This window comes from Gymnoscopelus braueri (genome assembly GCF_963280865.1).
Source record: "Gymnoscopelus braueri genome assembly, chromosome: 2".
Classification (NCBI taxonomy): Eukaryota; Metazoa; Chordata; class Actinopteri; order Myctophiformes; family Myctophidae; genus Gymnoscopelus; species Gymnoscopelus braueri.
Genome location: NC_137604.1, coordinates 37,376,853 through 37,395,542, shown reverse-complemented (window position 1 = coordinate 37,395,542; position 18,690 = coordinate 37,376,853). Strand labels below are relative to the sequence as shown.

The 18,690-nt window shown below is 41.9% G+C and overlaps 1 protein-coding gene across 4 annotated transcripts in view; it reads right to left on the bottom strand.

Moving 5' to 3' along the window:
* sipa1l2 (signal-induced proliferation-associated 1 like 2) overlaps positions 1-18,690 on the bottom strand; it is a 94,513-nt gene that overhangs the window by 19,181 nt on the left and 56,642 nt on the right. For all 4 annotated transcript variants that reach the window (XM_080415133.1, XM_080415136.1, XM_080415134.1 and 1 more), the window contains 6 exons: positions 17,244-17,486; positions 10,751-10,897; positions 8,438-8,517; positions 7,936-8,033; positions 4,814-5,238; positions 3,362-3,577 (listed from right to left, as the gene is read on the bottom strand). In XM_080415133.1, coding sequence (XP_080271259.1) covers positions 3,362-3,577; positions 4,814-5,238; positions 7,936-8,033; positions 8,438-8,517; positions 10,751-10,897; positions 17,244-17,486 — 1,209 coding nt within the window. The remainder of the gene's footprint in view (positions 1-3,361; positions 3,578-4,813; positions 5,239-7,935; positions 8,034-8,437; positions 8,518-10,750; positions 10,898-17,243; positions 17,487-18,690) is intronic.

Below are 18,690 nucleotides of genomic sequence, written 5' to 3'. Positions count from 1 at the left end.
GAGGTATAGAAAGAGGGATGGTAGAGTGTGGAAGAAGGGAAAAATGGATGACGAGCGAGCGGAAGACAGTATGGGGTGAGAGTGCACAGAGGGAGAGAATGAGTATGACAATGAGTGGGCGGTTTAATGAGAAAGAATGGGGACAAAGAAAAATGGAGAGAAAGAGAAAGGGGGGGGGTGGATGGATGGATCGGGGGGGGGGGGGGGGGAAATAACAAAATGAGGGCACTTTATGTACAGGCAGTACGCAGCGCTACTTAACGTAGCAGTTAACCCATTCAATCCGGGAACGCATCTCTGTCATTTTAGATTTCTTTGGCTGTTCAAAAATAGCAGATATACGAGTTCATAGCGCGGCACTATGAACTTGTAGATCTGCTATTTTTGAAAAACCGTGAACATTTGTGCAAATCTTTGAATATATACTTTTTTTAAGCGAACATTTGTAACTCAAATCTTTGCTTCTGGGGGGTCCCTGGAACAATATATTTTTAGATGGGGGTCCGCGGCCAAATACATATAATTTTGGGTGGTCCTTGACATGAAAAAGTTTGAGAACCACTGACCACTGAGCAACATAAGTTTAAAAAAAAAGGATTTAGCAGACATTATTTTGTAGAATCCCCCAGAAGCAAATATTCAAATATTCACTTTAAAAAATATATATACATTCAAAGATTTGCATACATTTTCACAAATGTTCAAAGATAGCAGATCTACAAGCTCATAGCACGCCACTCGGTGCCGCACTATGAGATTGTATATATCTGCTATTTTTGAATAGCCAAAGAACACAGATGCATTTCAGGTCTTAATGGGTTAAAGACAGATTAGTATCATCCAGGGGTACATAGAGGGACAGGCTAAACAACAAACAGGCTGCAGGCTCAGGTCCACTCTACTCATTTAACCTAAAGTAGGACGACAGTCTGCGTACGGCGTACGGTAGCTGAGCTAAAAGCCCTCAATTGGTTTACAGGAAGTACTCAACCATACAAAACAACAAACTATCCACTTTTCATATGCTGAACCATTTGCCGTTTCAGGTGGACTGGCAACAGAAGCTATACAGAAAGCCCGATTTATATTTAGTTCCACGCCAGTGTTGCAAACAGAAAATAATCGATCTACAAGCTCTCAATGTGTCACGCTGTGACGCTTTGAGAGCTTGTAGATCTGCTATTTTCTATTATAAGCCCTTAAGAGTTGGAACAACTGATGGTAAACGTTAATAGTGCTGGTTTGTTTCCTATGCAAGTACAAATAGAAGGTGGGTGTTCAAATTCAAGGCTTTACCTTAGTGTTTTTAATATTTCCTAAGGCAAGATATTTTCAAAACCGCTCTTGACTGTTCTTGTTATCTCACCCCCAGCACACATTGTCCTTTATTTATCTGTAGGTTACAATTTGCCTACAGTATGCAGATAAATAATTACAACTTAATTACTGGGGAAAGTGTGCTCGCAGCAATGCGTACAACAACATTATGTACATCCAAAGCAAACAGCATAATACAGGAGAGATATGAGCCACAATAACATGGGGAAAGACAAATTGTTCAGTCAATTTGGTGATCAGTGGTTCTGTGTCAAGTTCAGTGGTTCTGAACTAGAGCAGGACAGACAGTGAGGGCAGGAGTGGCAGGGCAGAGGGACAGAATTCAGGAGAGCATGTGCATCATAAGGGATTACACAGCTACTGTACTTTCATTTCACTGTCTGCTGTTCCTGAGGTATGAACCTGGTAGTATGTACAGTATGTACAGTAATGATCTATAAGTAACAGAAATATCAATCTGTCTAAGGCTAAATCAATGAACACGTGGTTGACTTAAAGTTCATTCCTTAAGAATGTGAGATTGTTTCATCAGCCCCCAGTGGGTATATCGCCTGCATACTTTTTTGAAAGAAATGCTGAATATGTAGTAATAATAATAACCATGTGAATATACCAGGTAAAACTAGGGCAGGACAGTGAATTAAAGTGCAACCAGGGTAACATGGTAACCATGGTAATATTGTTCTACCTGGTTCTGAGAGTTAACGTCTTTATGAAAAAAGACAAACCGCAGTCCTCTCCACTGACCGAACATCAATACGGTGAGGAAAAAGAAAGGAAATAAATAATAATAATAATAATAATAACACACAAGTTCATGAAGACAGAGCTAAACAAAAGCAATACAAATCTTCACATCTACATTTTTCCCCTGGCGTGGGTGCCTGTAAGCTGGTGGACTGTAAGTAAACAATGGACAGTGGGTATGTCACGTCACGATGGACTTAAACTCTTAAGCCCTATTTCAAAAAGAGGATTTTAAGAAAAACAGCTGAAACTCGGTTTCTTTTTTTTTGCATTGAAAACCACTAGTTTTCAGCGGAACGTTGTCGTTCCTATGGATACACAGATCCCTCCGCTAACCCACAGGGACTATTTTGTTTGTGTTTTTGGGACACAATGTCGGTTCCACGGCGTTTCAAATATCATCGGATTGAGGTAATTATACGCTGGCAAGGGGATAGAAAACTATGTTTAATATCTTGGCAATCAATGTGTTAACTATGGCTATGCCGAAAATAGGTTTTAAGTGGTTCACTCGTTCACTGCCAATGACGCGTTGGTGTTTTCAGTGTTTACGCTAGATGGTGCTCTTCGCTAACCTATGAGTCACCATTTGACTCCCAGTGAAGCAGTAAATCACGTGATAGCAAAAAAAACTGCCACATTCACTTCCATTCGAACAGACTTTTTGGCAAAAACCTACATTCAACTGCCAATAACTATGGAACGGATTATCGCGACGGCATGCAGGCAAAGTCGGCTATTAGACGATATTTTATTCTGGCAGTGAATGAGTTAAGTGAAGCTTTGACCAAATACAACTCTCACCCCTCTATGAGGGAATGATGTCTAACAGGCTGGAAGAGGCAGTCCTGCTTCTGAATAGGGAGTCAAAATGTCAACAGTTTTAATGACATCACTGAGTTAATGAGTCAGACAAAGTGCCAAATGGCAGGTCTGGCTGGTTACCAAAATAGTTTCTGCAGCAAAACAAAGTCCATATTTTTCAGCCAATGTCTTCCAAGTCATTGTTAAACTACTTCAATCTTGAATGTTTATCTTAGATCTGATGTTTCTGTAAACAAGTGACGATTATGAACGAAATGAATATTTGAAATTGTGCAGTGGGGTTTTGAACAGGTTTGAAGAATCATAAAATCACCACAATTATGCGTTTTGAACATGAAATCAGTTATACGGTGTAAGAATGTATGACTGTATGACATTCCCAGTATAGGGACACTTGGGTCCAGGTGGTTAAAGTCTTCACTTAATTAAAAATCCATATAATTTCACTCACCTGTTCGCTTCCTCCAATAGGGATCTATTGCCGTCCTCCGTTTTGTTCCAACTAATCCGATCTTCTTGTGCTGGAGGTGGCCGTGTCTGAGGGGGGCGGCTGAGCCCTGCTCCTGGGGTTGAGACTCCGGGTGAGAGGAGGTAGCCTTTGGAGGAGTCAGTGGAGGCGCTGCTCTTTAAGCCGCGGTCCGAGGGACTCCCTGACCGCCGTGAGCCACTGAGAGAAAAACAGGAATGAATTTAGTGTCCATGTTTCATCTAGGTAGTCTATAAAGGAAAATGTTCCAGTCCCACACAGTCTTCCATCAATAAATAATACAAATCTTCACAATTTCTTTTCTTTTCTTTATTTTTTACATATCCTTTCTCATATCAAAAGGGAAAATATAAAACAATTTAATATAATCCACATAAATAAGTCAGCCTACAGTATGCTGCTCATCAATACCAACATAATGTCCAAGTTCCAAAGTCAAGGCAATATTCCAGACCTCATCTGGGCACACAAGTTCCTTTTCCTCTTGGGCAGATTATTATTTCATTTAATTTTTCAGTACTGAGCTCATTTTTAATCAAACCATGTGGTATTATAGTTGGCATTAGAATGTGTTAATTGAGCCAGGGCCCACACTAAGAACTTACTGCAAGAGCAGCACTCTCTACTCTCTACAATGCCTAAGTGTGATCGTCAACTGCCATTAGTTTTCTTTTATAGTAAAGACCAGGGGCGGAGCGTCCGGGGAGGCCAGGGAGGCGGCCGTGCCGTCAGATAATAAATCGGTAAAATCAGGCAAAAATAAGAATTAAACAACATAACCCTAACCTAACCCTACCCTAACCCTAAAACCGAAATAAAGTGACAAAAAGCCCCCCAAAAAGTGACCGAAACCGCCGCAAACCCGGAAATTGTTTCGGGCGCACGCTTCGCGCGCGCGCGTGGGTGCGCAGGGGGGGCCTGATCACTGTGCTGTGCCTCCCGGCCCGGCTTTCATTTGTTCCGCCACTGGTAAAGACCCTGAAGCGCTGCCCTTTGTAAGATAAGATACTGTGGTTTTACTGAGGGGGTTTTGCTATGTAGTAGTAGTAGTACACAGTAAAATCTAGAGTATTACTTAAAATGAAGAGTTTACAGTGTAGTACAGTAGTTATACAAATATTAGTAATAACAGAAGTAGATTATAGTTTTAGGGCAAATTTCCATAATTCCTCACTATGTCTGCATTGGTCTAGTTCTGTTCGCTGAGTCTGGTTGTCTCTGGAGTACCAGTGTGGTTTGTAGTGTCAGAGTGCATCAGCAGCACAGCCACTACGCTGCAGGGAACCTGGATGATGTTGTGGCTACAGAGTGGCTCTTTCACAGTAGAACATCACTTTCTACACTGGCACAGCATGGAACTGGGGTCTATATCATCATATTATTATGTCTTTGGCAATGCCTCTGGAAACTTCCTACCTGGACAGAGATGAGATCTCACTGAGATCCCCCAGACTTCCGTCAGTGATGTTACCAGCCGAGGTGGCCTGGGTGATACTCTGGGACAAGCCGCCGTCGGGCGTCCCTGATCCTCCACCGTGGTGGTACCCCTCTGGGTACTCCAGTGCCCACTGTTCCCCCGAGCCCTCCTGGAACATCACACGGGAGCCTCCTATGGGGAGAGTTGGGGCCGCAGGAGGAGGAGGAGGCGGCGGCATACATGGAGCGGTGTCGATCCCGCTGTCTGTTGACGCCCCTTTGATGTAGGTGAGGCCCAGAGCCTCGGGGTCCATGGGGTCCGCAGAGCCAAAGTGCTTGTCCTCACTGCCGCTGGAGGCATTACTGGATAGAGTATTACTGCTGGAGCGACTGGAACACTGGCTGGAATAGCTCTTATCACCAGACTGAAGAAGAGACAGGCAGAGACATACAGTACATTCACTTCATGTCTTTCTGCCTTTGTTTAGCCCCAGATATAAATGTAAGATTGTCTGTAAATATGACTACTAGGAGGTGTTGCAGCTGGACAGCTTAACCAAACAAAATTTGCTGCCAGTAAAGTAGAAGAACAGCTCTTGTTACGCGGCTGAAGGAATGACAGAAGAATAGATTGCTTTGAAGCTGGATGGAGACTTGTTTGTCCCAACAGACAATGATCAACTAACAAAACACTCATCAACTCCACTTCATGAATAATCACACGACAAGATGTCCAGCTGTTCATGGAGAGGAGCTGCAACAGACCAGAGTCCATACCGCTATTATTGTCCTTAAATCATTAATGCAGCTTGCAAATTCAGTGAAATTTTGCACGCACATTCCCACTAGGCCGAGGAAGAAATGCCACTTGAACATTTTCAAATCAGCCTCATGGTGGCGCTATAACAGGTCGATTCATGTTTTTACCTATAACTGCACCGATCTGTGTAAAACTTTGTATACACGCACTCTCTAGAGGCCAAGGAAAAACCTTTGCCCTGCATTTTTCACATCTGCCTTTTATAGCGCCACCAGGAGGCCGACTTATGTCAAACACATTTTTTGATATTAAGCCTTCAGATTTTATCCAAATTTCACGCAAATCGGTATATATGATCTCTATAGTCATGTGATTGAGACGGATCAATTTTTTTCCTATTCCATCCTGATTGGCAAAGATTGCCCGTTTTCTACGAAATGACGCAAATCATGAACGCAGCGTCCGATTGGGGTGAAACTTTGCACGCACATTCGCACTACGGTGAGGAACAAATGCCACCCTTTTAACATTGCCCTATTATAGCGCCACAAGGAGGCCGATTTTTGCAACACTTTTCTTTTTTATATTACTCCTGCAAATTGTGTCCAAACATCATGCAAATCGATACACAGTATCTCTATAGTCAAGTGATTAAGATGGTTCTGTCCGATTTTTCATATTCCATCCTGATTGGCGAATTCCGAACATTGCTAGCCCACAATAAACTACCTGACCTGGCGGAGACCTGTGCTCCGAGGAGCACTTTTTCTAGTTATATCTGCTTCTGTGTCACATATCCATAGATTTAAGAGTCTAAAGCGCAACGCTGAATCAGAGCTCTACTTTGAAGAACAGTTAGACCACTTCCACTGAGAGAAGATATTTTAAGTATAATTATTAACCAATTACAATTTCAGGACTAGTATTGTATTCCAAGTATAAGAAACATTGCACTAAATATTGCACCCCCCCCCCCCCCCCATTAGCAATTATCTGAATGAAGATCATATGACAACAGATGCATTATTTGTAGCCCCATAGCAGTCTTGAAACTGACCATCTGTTGTAAACAATGGGATCGACAGTGAGGCTATTTTACAAGGTCTAGAGATGAGGTCATGGATCCAACTGTCCAGACTCCAGAGTCGTGTTGCAAGGTTGCCTGTGTCATGTATGGAAACATGATACAGAGTAGAATCTTATACCTAGACAGTCCTTAGAGCCAGTCTCATGAGACCTTCTAGTATTACAGGACATCACCACTGGGACACTTTCACTTAATAGTCCTTTAGTTGGTATGTCTTTGAAAACCCTTTGTAAACTATTTTTTTTAGATTAGTGCGAGATAAAGAAACCTTTATTATTATTATTATTATTATTAACACATTGAATGCCAAAAACGGTCCGGACCGTTTTTGAGGGTCCAAACGAGAAGTGCCGAAAACGGTCCGGACCGTTTTTGACCCAATTCTATTTTTATACATGTGGGCCACGTGGGGCGCTAAAACGAAACTTTGACATCACCCAAGCAATTTCTGAGAAGAAGAGGCTGGATGTGGCTCCATGTCAAAAATCCTTCCGGTCGGCGTTTTCAATGTTATCTCCTTGATTAAAAGCTTAATATCTCCATTTCTTTTTAATGTGGTGGAAACGAGCCGTTTTCGATCGGCGATCACGCTGCAATGGAGGGTCGCGTTGGAAATATTATTGTTCCAGGCGTTAGTCGGGACCCTCCGCCGTCTCGCACGCACGCTTTGTTTACATGCACTTCCGCGTCAGGGCTTCTCACAGCACGAAATGTATAACGCAAGTGGATGGAAGAAATGCTGGCACTCAACGTATAATATTTTAATAAACCTCTGGCACCCAATGTGTTAAATTACACTTTTATACATGTACAGGGATTTGAACCGGATACATTTTTCTTATGAGAAAAATGTAAACATTATTTTCAAGTCCCTCCATGTTGTATGACATGTTTACAATATGATATATTGTAGACCTATTGGTAGTATAGAGCCGAACAACTGAGCTGAAGAACCTTATAATAATTATAAGTTCACAACTTCAGTTACAATACTACATGTAGGCCTATATACGTCAAGCGGTCCTCAATTGCAGGACATTGAACCCCCTTCCCTATCCGATCACGCATTCTATGTTTCTCTGTGCAATCATCAGCTAAATATGCAAATGTGAGTATATGAATTATTTTCGAACTATCAGGGAAGTACCGGTAACTGCTATGAAAAAAACAAGGACAATAAGGAAACCACAGTTACAAGGTATTAGCTTACTCAATGTAAAATGCACGCTGGATAAGAGCTAAATATAAAACTCAAAATATCAAAACACTGCTCACTCGTTGTAGCTTGTTGCTGGCGTCCTTCCCACCCTGTCTCTGTTGACCTCGTTCTCTCATGTTGAGGATCTTCGTTGACGGATGATGCCACTTGGCCTCTGCAAGGGGAGAAAGAGGAAGTCATTTTGGAGCCTGTTTGTTTTCATTGAGATCTCACATTCCCATTTTCGACATTCCTGTGGTACGGGTTGATCACACTGTCCGGCAGATATGCGGTTTGCTCCGCTTCCACAGGATTGGAGTCCAGTTCAGCCTACCAGCTGGGATTTTTTTTACATCCATGCCTCGAGGCGAGGTTTTTAGTGTGATCACATTAATTGAGCTTGTTAGAGATCTAACCATCATACTATAGCAGTCCCATGTGTTCTATGCATAACATGGGTACCGGAGTAACGTGTAAAAATGTACCCATGTTAGTAAATTGTTACACTTTCTGGGTATATTGCTGAGAGTAATGCTGGAAATAATGGCATGAGATGACATCTGTTTCTTCTGTCCGTACCTGCAGACCTGGTCCTCTCGAGCTTGGGTTCTCTCTCGTCTTTAGTACTTGCTGGCTCAATAAGGGCGGGAGATGGGCATCTAGAGCGAGAGAGAGACAGAGGCAAACACACATATTGAGGAAGGAGCAGAGTAAATGGTAAATGGTGCATTTATATAGCTTAGATTGTGCATTACACCCATTCACACACACATTCATACACCAATGGCGGAGGAAACCATGCAAGGCACCAACCTGCTCATCGGGAGTAATTAGGGGTTCGACACTAACTCTGGGGGAGCCCCCCAGCCCGGGATCGAACTGGGAACCTTGCGGTTTCCAGTTCACTCTACCCGGCCACTCTACCCCTGAGCCATTGCCGCCCCAGAGAAAACGCCAGAGAAAGACCATTTAGACCAAAGGTACTTGAAACGTCATTGAGACCGAAATTTAAAAACACATTTTTAGAACCATGAATTTAATTGATAACTTCCACTAAAGGAGTTGTGCTAAATGTTTGTCTGGACTCCAATATGGTTTCTATATTTGGCTCATCCCTGCATCAGCCAACATTGCGGTCATACTGACCTTGAGCAAGACACTGAACCCCTACTTGATCACTCATTATAATTAACCCAGGATAAGATCGTAGCCTATGAGTACCCAAGTAAATGTACCCATTGATCCGTTACAATTAAGTGCACCGTTAAAGAGAAGCATAGACACGAATGATCATGGGAGCCTCATCTGTGAACATTGTGCTATCGCTATAACTAGTCTATTTACAGGGCATTCCCTGTACAGTGAGTGTAATGAGATACTTTATCACTATTGCTGGTCAGACACATATTCTAACAACGGATGCTGTGGGATATGTGGCAGGAATGCTGGGAAGCTGACACCTGAGCTGGGAAGATTTGCTCTGGCCACAAGCTTGGCGACAGCATGGCTGTCTGGATGGCCGACGGGACATCGACCTCCAACTAGGGAAAAGTATATGTGTGTGTGTGTGTGTGTTAGTCAGGGGGTTACGGTGTGTGACTGTGGTGTCCACTGGGGGCCTGGGTAGAGTTGTGCGTGTGTGTGTGTGTGTGTCTTCAACCACACCAGGCGGAGATTATGAGTGCAATGTGTGTGACAGTACGTGCTTTCTAGTTGTGTGTACATGTGTCTGTGAGTTAGGTGGTGTTAGGTGTGGGTGCAGTGGCGTACCCACTGTAGAGGCAGGGCAGGCGGTCGCCTGCCCAACTAAGATCTCGTCTCCCCTAAACAACCCAAATAACCCGAAGATGTCATTGCGTGCTTAATGTCTTCAAAGTCACGCATCCAACAAGCTTTGAACTGAGCAGATTGGACCTTCCGTTCCAGAGATAATGGCCAAAACATCTTGAAAACGGCCACTTTCGCCGGTTTTCGATCGCCGATTTTCGATTGAGTTGAAATTTCTTTTTTGGGGGTTGTATTAGAGGGGGGGGGGGACTTACTAAATGTAAGTCATGGGAACGCCACTGTGTGGGTGTACACGTCTTTGTGCACACAAAGGTTGTACTACTGTAGATGTGTAACAGTATGCGTCGGTGATGAAAGTGACATAGCATTGTGTCTCTCAGTAGATGGAGGGGAGGTAATAGTTTGACATGTGCCAGTAGTTCACTTTCAATAATTAATACTTTATTAGAAAGCCCACAAGAGCAAGACAGTGTGCTGCATAATACAGTTAACTCTATATGAAATCCCTCCTCAGTACAGTATGTGGGCCAACGATTATCACTCTGACCGTTGCAATGCCCACTGATGGTTGCTTTTAATGTTGGTGATGTAGGAATTGAAGCTTGTACTAACGCTACACTCATCATATGGCCCTATAAATAAATGCATACAAATATTTCTATGATTTCATGATCTGTACCGTATAATGTTTTCATGTGTACTTGAACGTTGATGAAACACAACCATGCGTCACATCCATACAGTCACGATGATTCCTATCACGGAAGCTGCTCAGCACAAACTAGGGCACTGAACAGCTTCAACTGAGGCGAGGAGATTTGAACCTTCCGGTCACTAGGCCGTTTCCCTCGGCCCATAGGCTATAGCTTACTGGTTCGTCTGGTCTGGGGACCACCAGGGGTCATGGACCCTTACGCGTTTGTAGATCTGAGAGTGTACACTCTCAGAATTAAATAAACACTGAGGAATTGACCGTGTAGATTGGGGTCCCAGATATCTATGTTTTTTTTTAAAGTATCCAGTGGCGGTATGTGGCCTAATACATGTCAGAATGGGGATCCTTGAAATGAAAAAGGTTGAGTACCACTGCTATAGTTTACTTACCCATTGTAGACAGCTTTCTGGCACCAGGTCCCTGTGGGCCCAGGGTCACTGGAGGTCGACTGGTTGCTAGGGGAACTGCAGAAGATCTGCCCTGCCTCTCCACGGCCCCGAGGTGCTGATGGAGATACATCGTAGTCCTGGAGGATCCTGATGGGAAAAGACAGAAAAAGGACATTATAGAGAGATTGATAACACTTGAAATGTAATTGCAAGCTTTGACACCATTGATAAAACCCTATAGATATTTGTAAGTGGTTGTAAGCCAGCTCTATGGGGGTTTATACCTATGAACAGGGTTTTAGGTAATTGGTGATAAAAGGGACACCAATTAATTGACAAATACCAAATGGTTAACTATTGTTTGAACGCTTAAAAAACTGTTTATTCATGATTATTCTTTCTTTATAACCCCTTTTTCTCCCCAATTTAGTCGTTTAGTCGCCAATTGATTACTCTCCACATACTGTACATTTCTCGACAAAGCCGGATGCAGCATGGTGGATTCGAACCCCCAAACTCTGCGGTGGTTCATGATTACTTAATTGCTAATATAGTTTTATTATTCATATAGATTTATAAGTATGTTTGTAGTGCTTTATAAACACAGGCATTATGTAAAGTGTTTTCCACAAACACATTTGCTTCTTTTTTAAATGCTTTATTTTGTGTGGACCTGGGGGAGGGAGTTCTGTATTATTAAACCTACAGTCTGGACACACTGGCTCTGAACCTTTTACTCCTACTCCGTACCATTGACTGTTTGGAATGTCTGTGCGAATTTTTGCTTATGCCAGTGCTTACTGTTAAGTTTCTCTGGATCAGAATATCAGCAGTGTAAATGTGCTGCAACTGTCCTGGGACACATAGTATATAGTTCACAGAAATAACATGGACAAATATGGCCATGTCGTCCTACACTGCTGTTGTTGCGGTGTCGTATTCAGTTGACTGAATGGCACTGTGCTGTAGACCCATTCCCAATGACATCACCCCTCTAGGGCAGACAGCTATGTGAGTCAAACACCAGACATAATGATGTGTGTATGCAGACACAATGTCCTGCTGTGAGCTCCTGCTGTCCTTGTGCGATATGTGCCTGTGTTCAATTCTTTTGGAAACACGTTCCTGCCCCAATGCCTCCAGTTATCATGCACATCTACTGTACTTGCTGAGCTAAGTGATTTTGAACTATGAGACTGGCTCTATACTTAGCCTACAGGAACTCTGGAGTGTAAGCCCACGTTAGCCGGAGTGGATACTACATAATCTCTTGAGATGAAACGGGACCCACCAAGACATGCACGCGTATAGCCGTATACACACACACACACACAGACACACACACACACACACACGCACAAACGGAATCCCAAGCCTCTGGATTTTATGGGTCATATGACAAGCTGAGGGAAGACGTGGTGTTGTGACAGGGAAAACTGTCAGCTACACTTTCCTGTGAACACTTATACAGTAGTATGCCGTTTCACTGCAGCTTTTATGTTTATGATTGATGTTGTGTTCTTCACCTGCATGCCTTTCTTTACTCAATGGGACATAAGAATCCCTTGTAACAGGGACAGAGATATTTATATGCTTGTATGCTCTCAAAAATAGCCAACCTACAAGCTCACAACGTTATTATGATGCATCACCTTGTGAGCTTGTGTGACATTGTTGTACGACAAAGTATTTAAAAAACTCAAAACAACATTTTTGGGTCAATTGGAATCATTAAAAAACTAGAAAAAGTGCTCCTCGGAGCACAGGTCTCCGCCAGGTCAGGTAGGTTATTGTGGGCCAACAATGTTCGGAATTTGCCAATCAGGATGGAATATGAAAAATCGGACAGAACCATCTTGATCACTTGACTATAGAGATAATGGGTACCGATTTGCATGATTGGACAACATTTGTAGGAGTAATACAACAAAGAAAAGTTTTGAAAAAAATCGGCCTCCTGGTGGCGCTATAATAGGGCAATGTTAAAGGGTGGCATTTGTTCTTCAACTTAGTGCGAATGTGCTTGTAAAGTGTCACCTCAATCGGACGCTGTTCATGATTTGTGGCATTTTGTTCAAAACGGGCCACTTCTGCAAACTTTAGATGTCATTGTTAGCCAATCAGGATGAAATATGAAAAATCAAACAGTTCCATCTTGATCACATGACTATAGAGATCATGTGTACCGATTTGTGTGAAATTTGGATAAAATGTGAAGGCTTAATATCCAAAAATTTGTTTTACATAAGTCGGCCTCTTGGTGGCGCTATAAAAGGCAAATGTGAAAAATGCAGGGCGGATGTTTTTCCTTGGCCTCTAGGGAGTGTGCGTGCAAAGCTTCACGCAGATCGGTGCAGTTATAGTTAAAAACACAAATCAGCCTTTTATAGCGCCACCATGAGGCTGATGTGAAAAATGTCAGGTGGCATTTCTTCGTCGGCCTAGTGGGAATGTGTTTGTAAAATTTCACGGAAATCACAAGCTGCGTTCATGATTTGAGGCATTTTGTTCAAAACGGACCAATCCTGCAAATTTTGGAAGGCAACCTTAGCCAATGAGGATGGAATATGGGAAATCGGACAGATCCGTGTTGATCACATGACTATAGAGATACTGTGTACCGATTTGCATGACGTTTGGATAAAATCTGTAGGAGTAATATTAAAAAATGGGTTTTGCACAAATCGGCCTCCAGGTGGCGCTATAACAGGCCCATGTGAAAAATTTGAGGCAGAGGTTCTGAATTGGCATCCAGGGAGTGTGTGTGCACAGTTTCGCAGCAACCGGGCCAACGGTGCCGGAGATTAGCTGGTAACACACGGACAGGACACACACACACACGGACACACGGACGGACGGACAGGGGGTAAAACATACTCTCTCGCCATGCCTTTCGGCCTGGCGGAGACAATAAAAAAGCTTCTTGATTATTCAATTAATCATACTCCATAATACTGGATGTTTGCATTGTTGGCACTCTAGGAATGTTATATTCCTCTGCATTTCTGCCAATGGTAGGATGCAGCATTGTAAATGTTGAAGCTATGAATGCAGTGTGAGAGTGTGAGTGAAGGATGAGCATTTCCATATGGGCTGGGTGAGAATCGTTGCATATTCAGCAGCTTCCTAGGCGGTCCTGGGTTCTGTTAAAAGTGCTGGCAGCTGTGAATTGACTCAACCAATTAACCGTCTGGCAACACCACGAATGCTACGAATGGTGTCAAAGCTATGCCAAAGGGGGACAGCCTCAACACCCCTTCAACAAGGGGTTTAACTATCAATTCAATAGAAAACGTCATTGTCCTTTAAGTAGTATTAGGTCTACAGGTTTTGTTTATGATAAAGACATTAAACAAGTAGTGGCACTTGTGGCACTACACAATGATCAGAGAAATCACCACAATATAAAGACAATAATTGTTAAATAAGACCAGACATGCCGTCAGTACTGTAGCTCAATACAATCCAAATAAGGTCAGCCATTAATGCAAGATATGCAAATGCCAATTCCATTGAAGACAAATGAGTCCCTGGTTCTTTTAATCTCATCTTCAGGCACTTACAATACAAAGCATCCATCATATGACAAACATTATTATTCAGGTTTCCACCCTTTTGATCCATGGCTTATTTCTCACACTTTCTCAACATCATTTGGTGTACATTTTTATCCCAAGTGGTTTACTCTCCTTTGAGTGCATTCATTTTAGCATAGGTGCCGCCCCATGGGGAAATAGTGAACAACTAACCCTGTCGACACCATTTCATATTTGCTGCGGTTACAATTTTTGCCATTCTGCTTGATACAACTAATGAGGACCAGTTGCCACCCCAAACCACAAAACTATGGGGAAAGCTGCAGTTGCAGAAATGGTGCCTAAATATTGCTTATTGCATTTTTCAAGTCGCGTGTTAAGTTGACAGTGTGATCGTAAAGTGTTCCTGCCCCACCATTTGGCAACGGAGAAGGGAAAACATCCCCCTCTTTTTAACGAGGAAGGCTGTTTAGGAGCTCCAAAGACATTAGGTTGCCATCATCATCTCTGTCTTTATCTCCATCAGTCCCAATAAGATTAAAATCAAATTAAGTGCTAATTATTCTACCTCTGCCCTCAAAATAAGTATCTTGGCGAGTCTGGATTGTATGCAGTGGCCTTCGTTTTAGACTCCATGTACTGTATGTGTAGAGCAATATACAGTATAGCTTACTAGATCAGCTGACATAAAATTACAATTTAGGCATTTAGCAGACCCTCTTATCCAGAACACCACATCTTTCTCCGTCATTTGCCTCTTACAGTATGTTTCTTTTATGTGTGTGTGTGTGTGTGTGTGTGTGTGTGTGTGTGTGTGTGTGTGTGTGTGTGTGTGTGTGTGTGTGTGTGTGTGTGTGTGTGTGTCTTATTACTGTAATTTTTTATGCTGCTACAATGTACAGTATGAGGAATCGAAACAAAATAATGTTAGTTTTATGTACTTGTACATAACATGTAACAATAAAGACACCTTGACCGTGACCTCTTTTGTCTATTTAAGTTTTAACTTCAGTTCATCCGTTTAAGTTTTAAGTTGGCATTCATTTTTCTACTAAGATTTCTAAAATATAGACATTTCTGCAACAATGTCATCTGGACATAGTGCTGTTTTGATTACAATTATTCTGATTCTGGTAAGCTCTCTAGGGTAACAAATTTCATCCAGCAATTAAAAAAACCCAATAGTAGACGAGAATTAAGCACAAGCTAAAGAGCCACTGACCACTGAACTGTCACCATGCCAAACGTGGCCACCACGTTTGCTGCCTTGATCAAACACAATTTTTTTGTTGTCTTTGTGACCACATAAGGTTATGGTTATATTATAAACAAATTATCTCCCCGTCTTTTGTCGTGTAACCCACCTCGGGCCCGGCTGCATTATACATGATACAATGGCCCTCAGTTGGGTAACCTTGGGCAAGGGTGATAATGTATATATACGCCATATATGTTTTATGCTGACACAGAAAATCATTGAACCATGTTGTTTTTTATCCCACCAGACTCTTTCTCAGCTTTCCAGTCATATTCTCACAACTTGTTAATTTTATGCTAATCATATTAGAGGACCTTGACCTAATTATTCGCACTGTTATGCAAATTAATCTCAGGGCTGATGATTAACTGATAGAGGGCCCCATTGAAAGGTTCATGAAAGGCGCTATATACATTCAAGCTATTGTTAGTGTCCAGCAAGACAGCTCTATAATATGACAAAAAATAAATATACATTTAAAAACAGAGTATATCTTTTGAAAGATGCCACATAGAGTCCCTAACACTTACTGTATGCAACAAGAAAGGAATGAAGTCAGAGTACAGGCTGAGATCATTTTAGTTTAGTTACTTTTTTTATCTGGTATTTGTAACATTAACATAAGGACTGACTGTCAATAATAATAAAACAAATCTGATCATACACAATTTTGCTGTCCTGCACTTATAACTTTGCATCTGTAATCACACAGCTACTGCTTTTTGTATGCGCTATCCAAGATACTTGAAAGACCAATAGATTCAGTCATTGTACAGCCATTTTTGGTATACAATGTGAGGACGATTAACTTCCTAGGACATTATGCAATCTATATCGCTTATGTCACTCTCTTAGCCAGAAGCCTCATTTTAATTAATTGGAAGCAGACTACTCCTCCCACCTTTAAACACTGGGTCAGAAATGCATTGCAATGCTTGAAGCTGGAAAATATCAGATTTGCTTGACGAGGTGCTAAGGATAATTTTGACGTAGGATAATAATGTATGGCAACCTGTCATGTGACATCAGCTATCTGCTTGAGCAGCTACGAGATTATAATAGTGTTTATTCTCAACATTGTTAGAGTTTGTTAACTACTAACCGCAGGCACACACACACATTACATTACAGTCATTTAGCAGACGCTTTTATCCAAAGCGACTTACAATAAATGCATTCAACATGTGCATTCACACGCGCACACACACACACACACACACACACACACACCTTGTCAAATGTTATTATTGTTGTTTTGCCATCTTTAAATGTTTTGTAATGGTTTTTTTCTTCTTCTGTTTACTGGGTAAGAAAAATATGTTTTCTCGTGTATGGTAGGTTGAATCTTATTCATTCTTATGAGAAATAATACTGTATGACATTGATGCTAAAGGTACTAAGTATAGGCAGTTATCATCAACAGCACCAAAGGACTCATTTATCAAGGGTACTTATTTTATATAAATAATAAAAGTGTTTGATGTATATCTTAAAACAAGAGCAAAAAATGTACTACAGTTTCCCGATTAATCCAAGACTTGGCATAGCAGCCAAAAAAAGCATGCACTACCTTGCTACATGACAATTTAAAATGCATCTTTGACTGAACTCACAACATTTTATAACATTACTAAAAGCAGACAGTGACTTAAACAGACAGTGACTTAAACATCTCAATGGGCAGAAACAGGAAAAGTACCTGGCTCCGTCCTTTCTGTCAAAGGAGGTACTCCGTGAAATAGTTCCATGGGCGTACTGGAACATCTGCTGCCCAGGGCTAGGACCTTGACTGGGTGATGTTCGAGACAGGGGAGGAGCTCCTGGGATGGCCGAGACCCTGTGCCATGCCTGGGGGGTTGGGGCCATCCTGTAGGCTCCTTGGGCCCCGTCTTGCTCAAGCTTATACTCCACCATTGGCACACGGTACACCTCTGACCAGCTCCTGGACAAATAGCAAGTTGATGGGTGAGTTCAACTTTACAATGCATCACATATGTTTGATCGACTTAGTCCCTCATCTCCTCCAGAATGTTCAACAAGACATAGTTGCAACATCATGGGTTTGTATCCAGTTGGACTCTGCCCCGCCTTTCCCATCTCTCTCCAGTGTAACTGCTCCGAATTGTCTACACACAGATTCATACTTAATTCAAGCAGAGATACATTAACCCAGATAGGGTAGAAGTGGGGGTTTTTCTTTGACATTTAAAGATTGTCCATGCAGGCATTATTCACTGAGCTCTGTGCTGTGACATAACTCCCCATGAAGAATACGACGGAGGCTTATTTAAACCAACAATGGTATTTCACTCAACTCTCTCAATAACAGGTTATCTTCCAAGTCTGAAATAAATCTCTCCTTTCCTGCCAGCCCAACTCCAAAACAAAACACACGCAACCCTTTCCACAAGCCACATTACCATAATTACTAACCTCGTACATGGTAAATCTTCACCAGATACGACACCCACTGCTCCTAATGCTCTCGTCCCCTGGCGATTGGATCGTGCATCACCAATTTGTAATGGTCACAATACAATATAAAAATAGCTAGGATCCCCCAAGCTTAATTTCTGTGCAAATAAAAGTAAATCTGATGCCAATTTGTTTTAGCACATCCTGACAGCAACTCTTATTCTAAGAAAAAAAAATTAAGGCTCTGATAATCTCTGTATCCATTATTATAGCTCTTAAGACTTCCAAAAAGACAGAATAGAGAGACACAGCATTGCTACAAAGGTCAGCTCCTAGCGGAACAGTTGTTGCAGATGAATTAGTAATAACCACAGTATTGTTGTTGCTCCAATTTATTATTATATAGAGAATCCGCAAAGGTTTGCAGCAGGTTTTTCAGCACAAACACCACAAATCATGTCTCAAATCGACCGGCTTCTTCGATAATCATGTGCTTATAGTTTATTTGATATTTATTAGTCAAATAAATTTGACTATGTATGTCTAAGGGAAAATATAGGTTTCCATTCAAGTCGTCTTCAGAATCTGTAAGGGCTGCGTTTACGTTATCACACTAGGTAGAGACAGCGCTATCATGCCTATATCTCTTGAACCTTAGGTATTAGAATTAAAATGTGCTTTTCACTGGATTCCTTCGATCACAAGGCAACGCCCCATATAGGCCACACCCA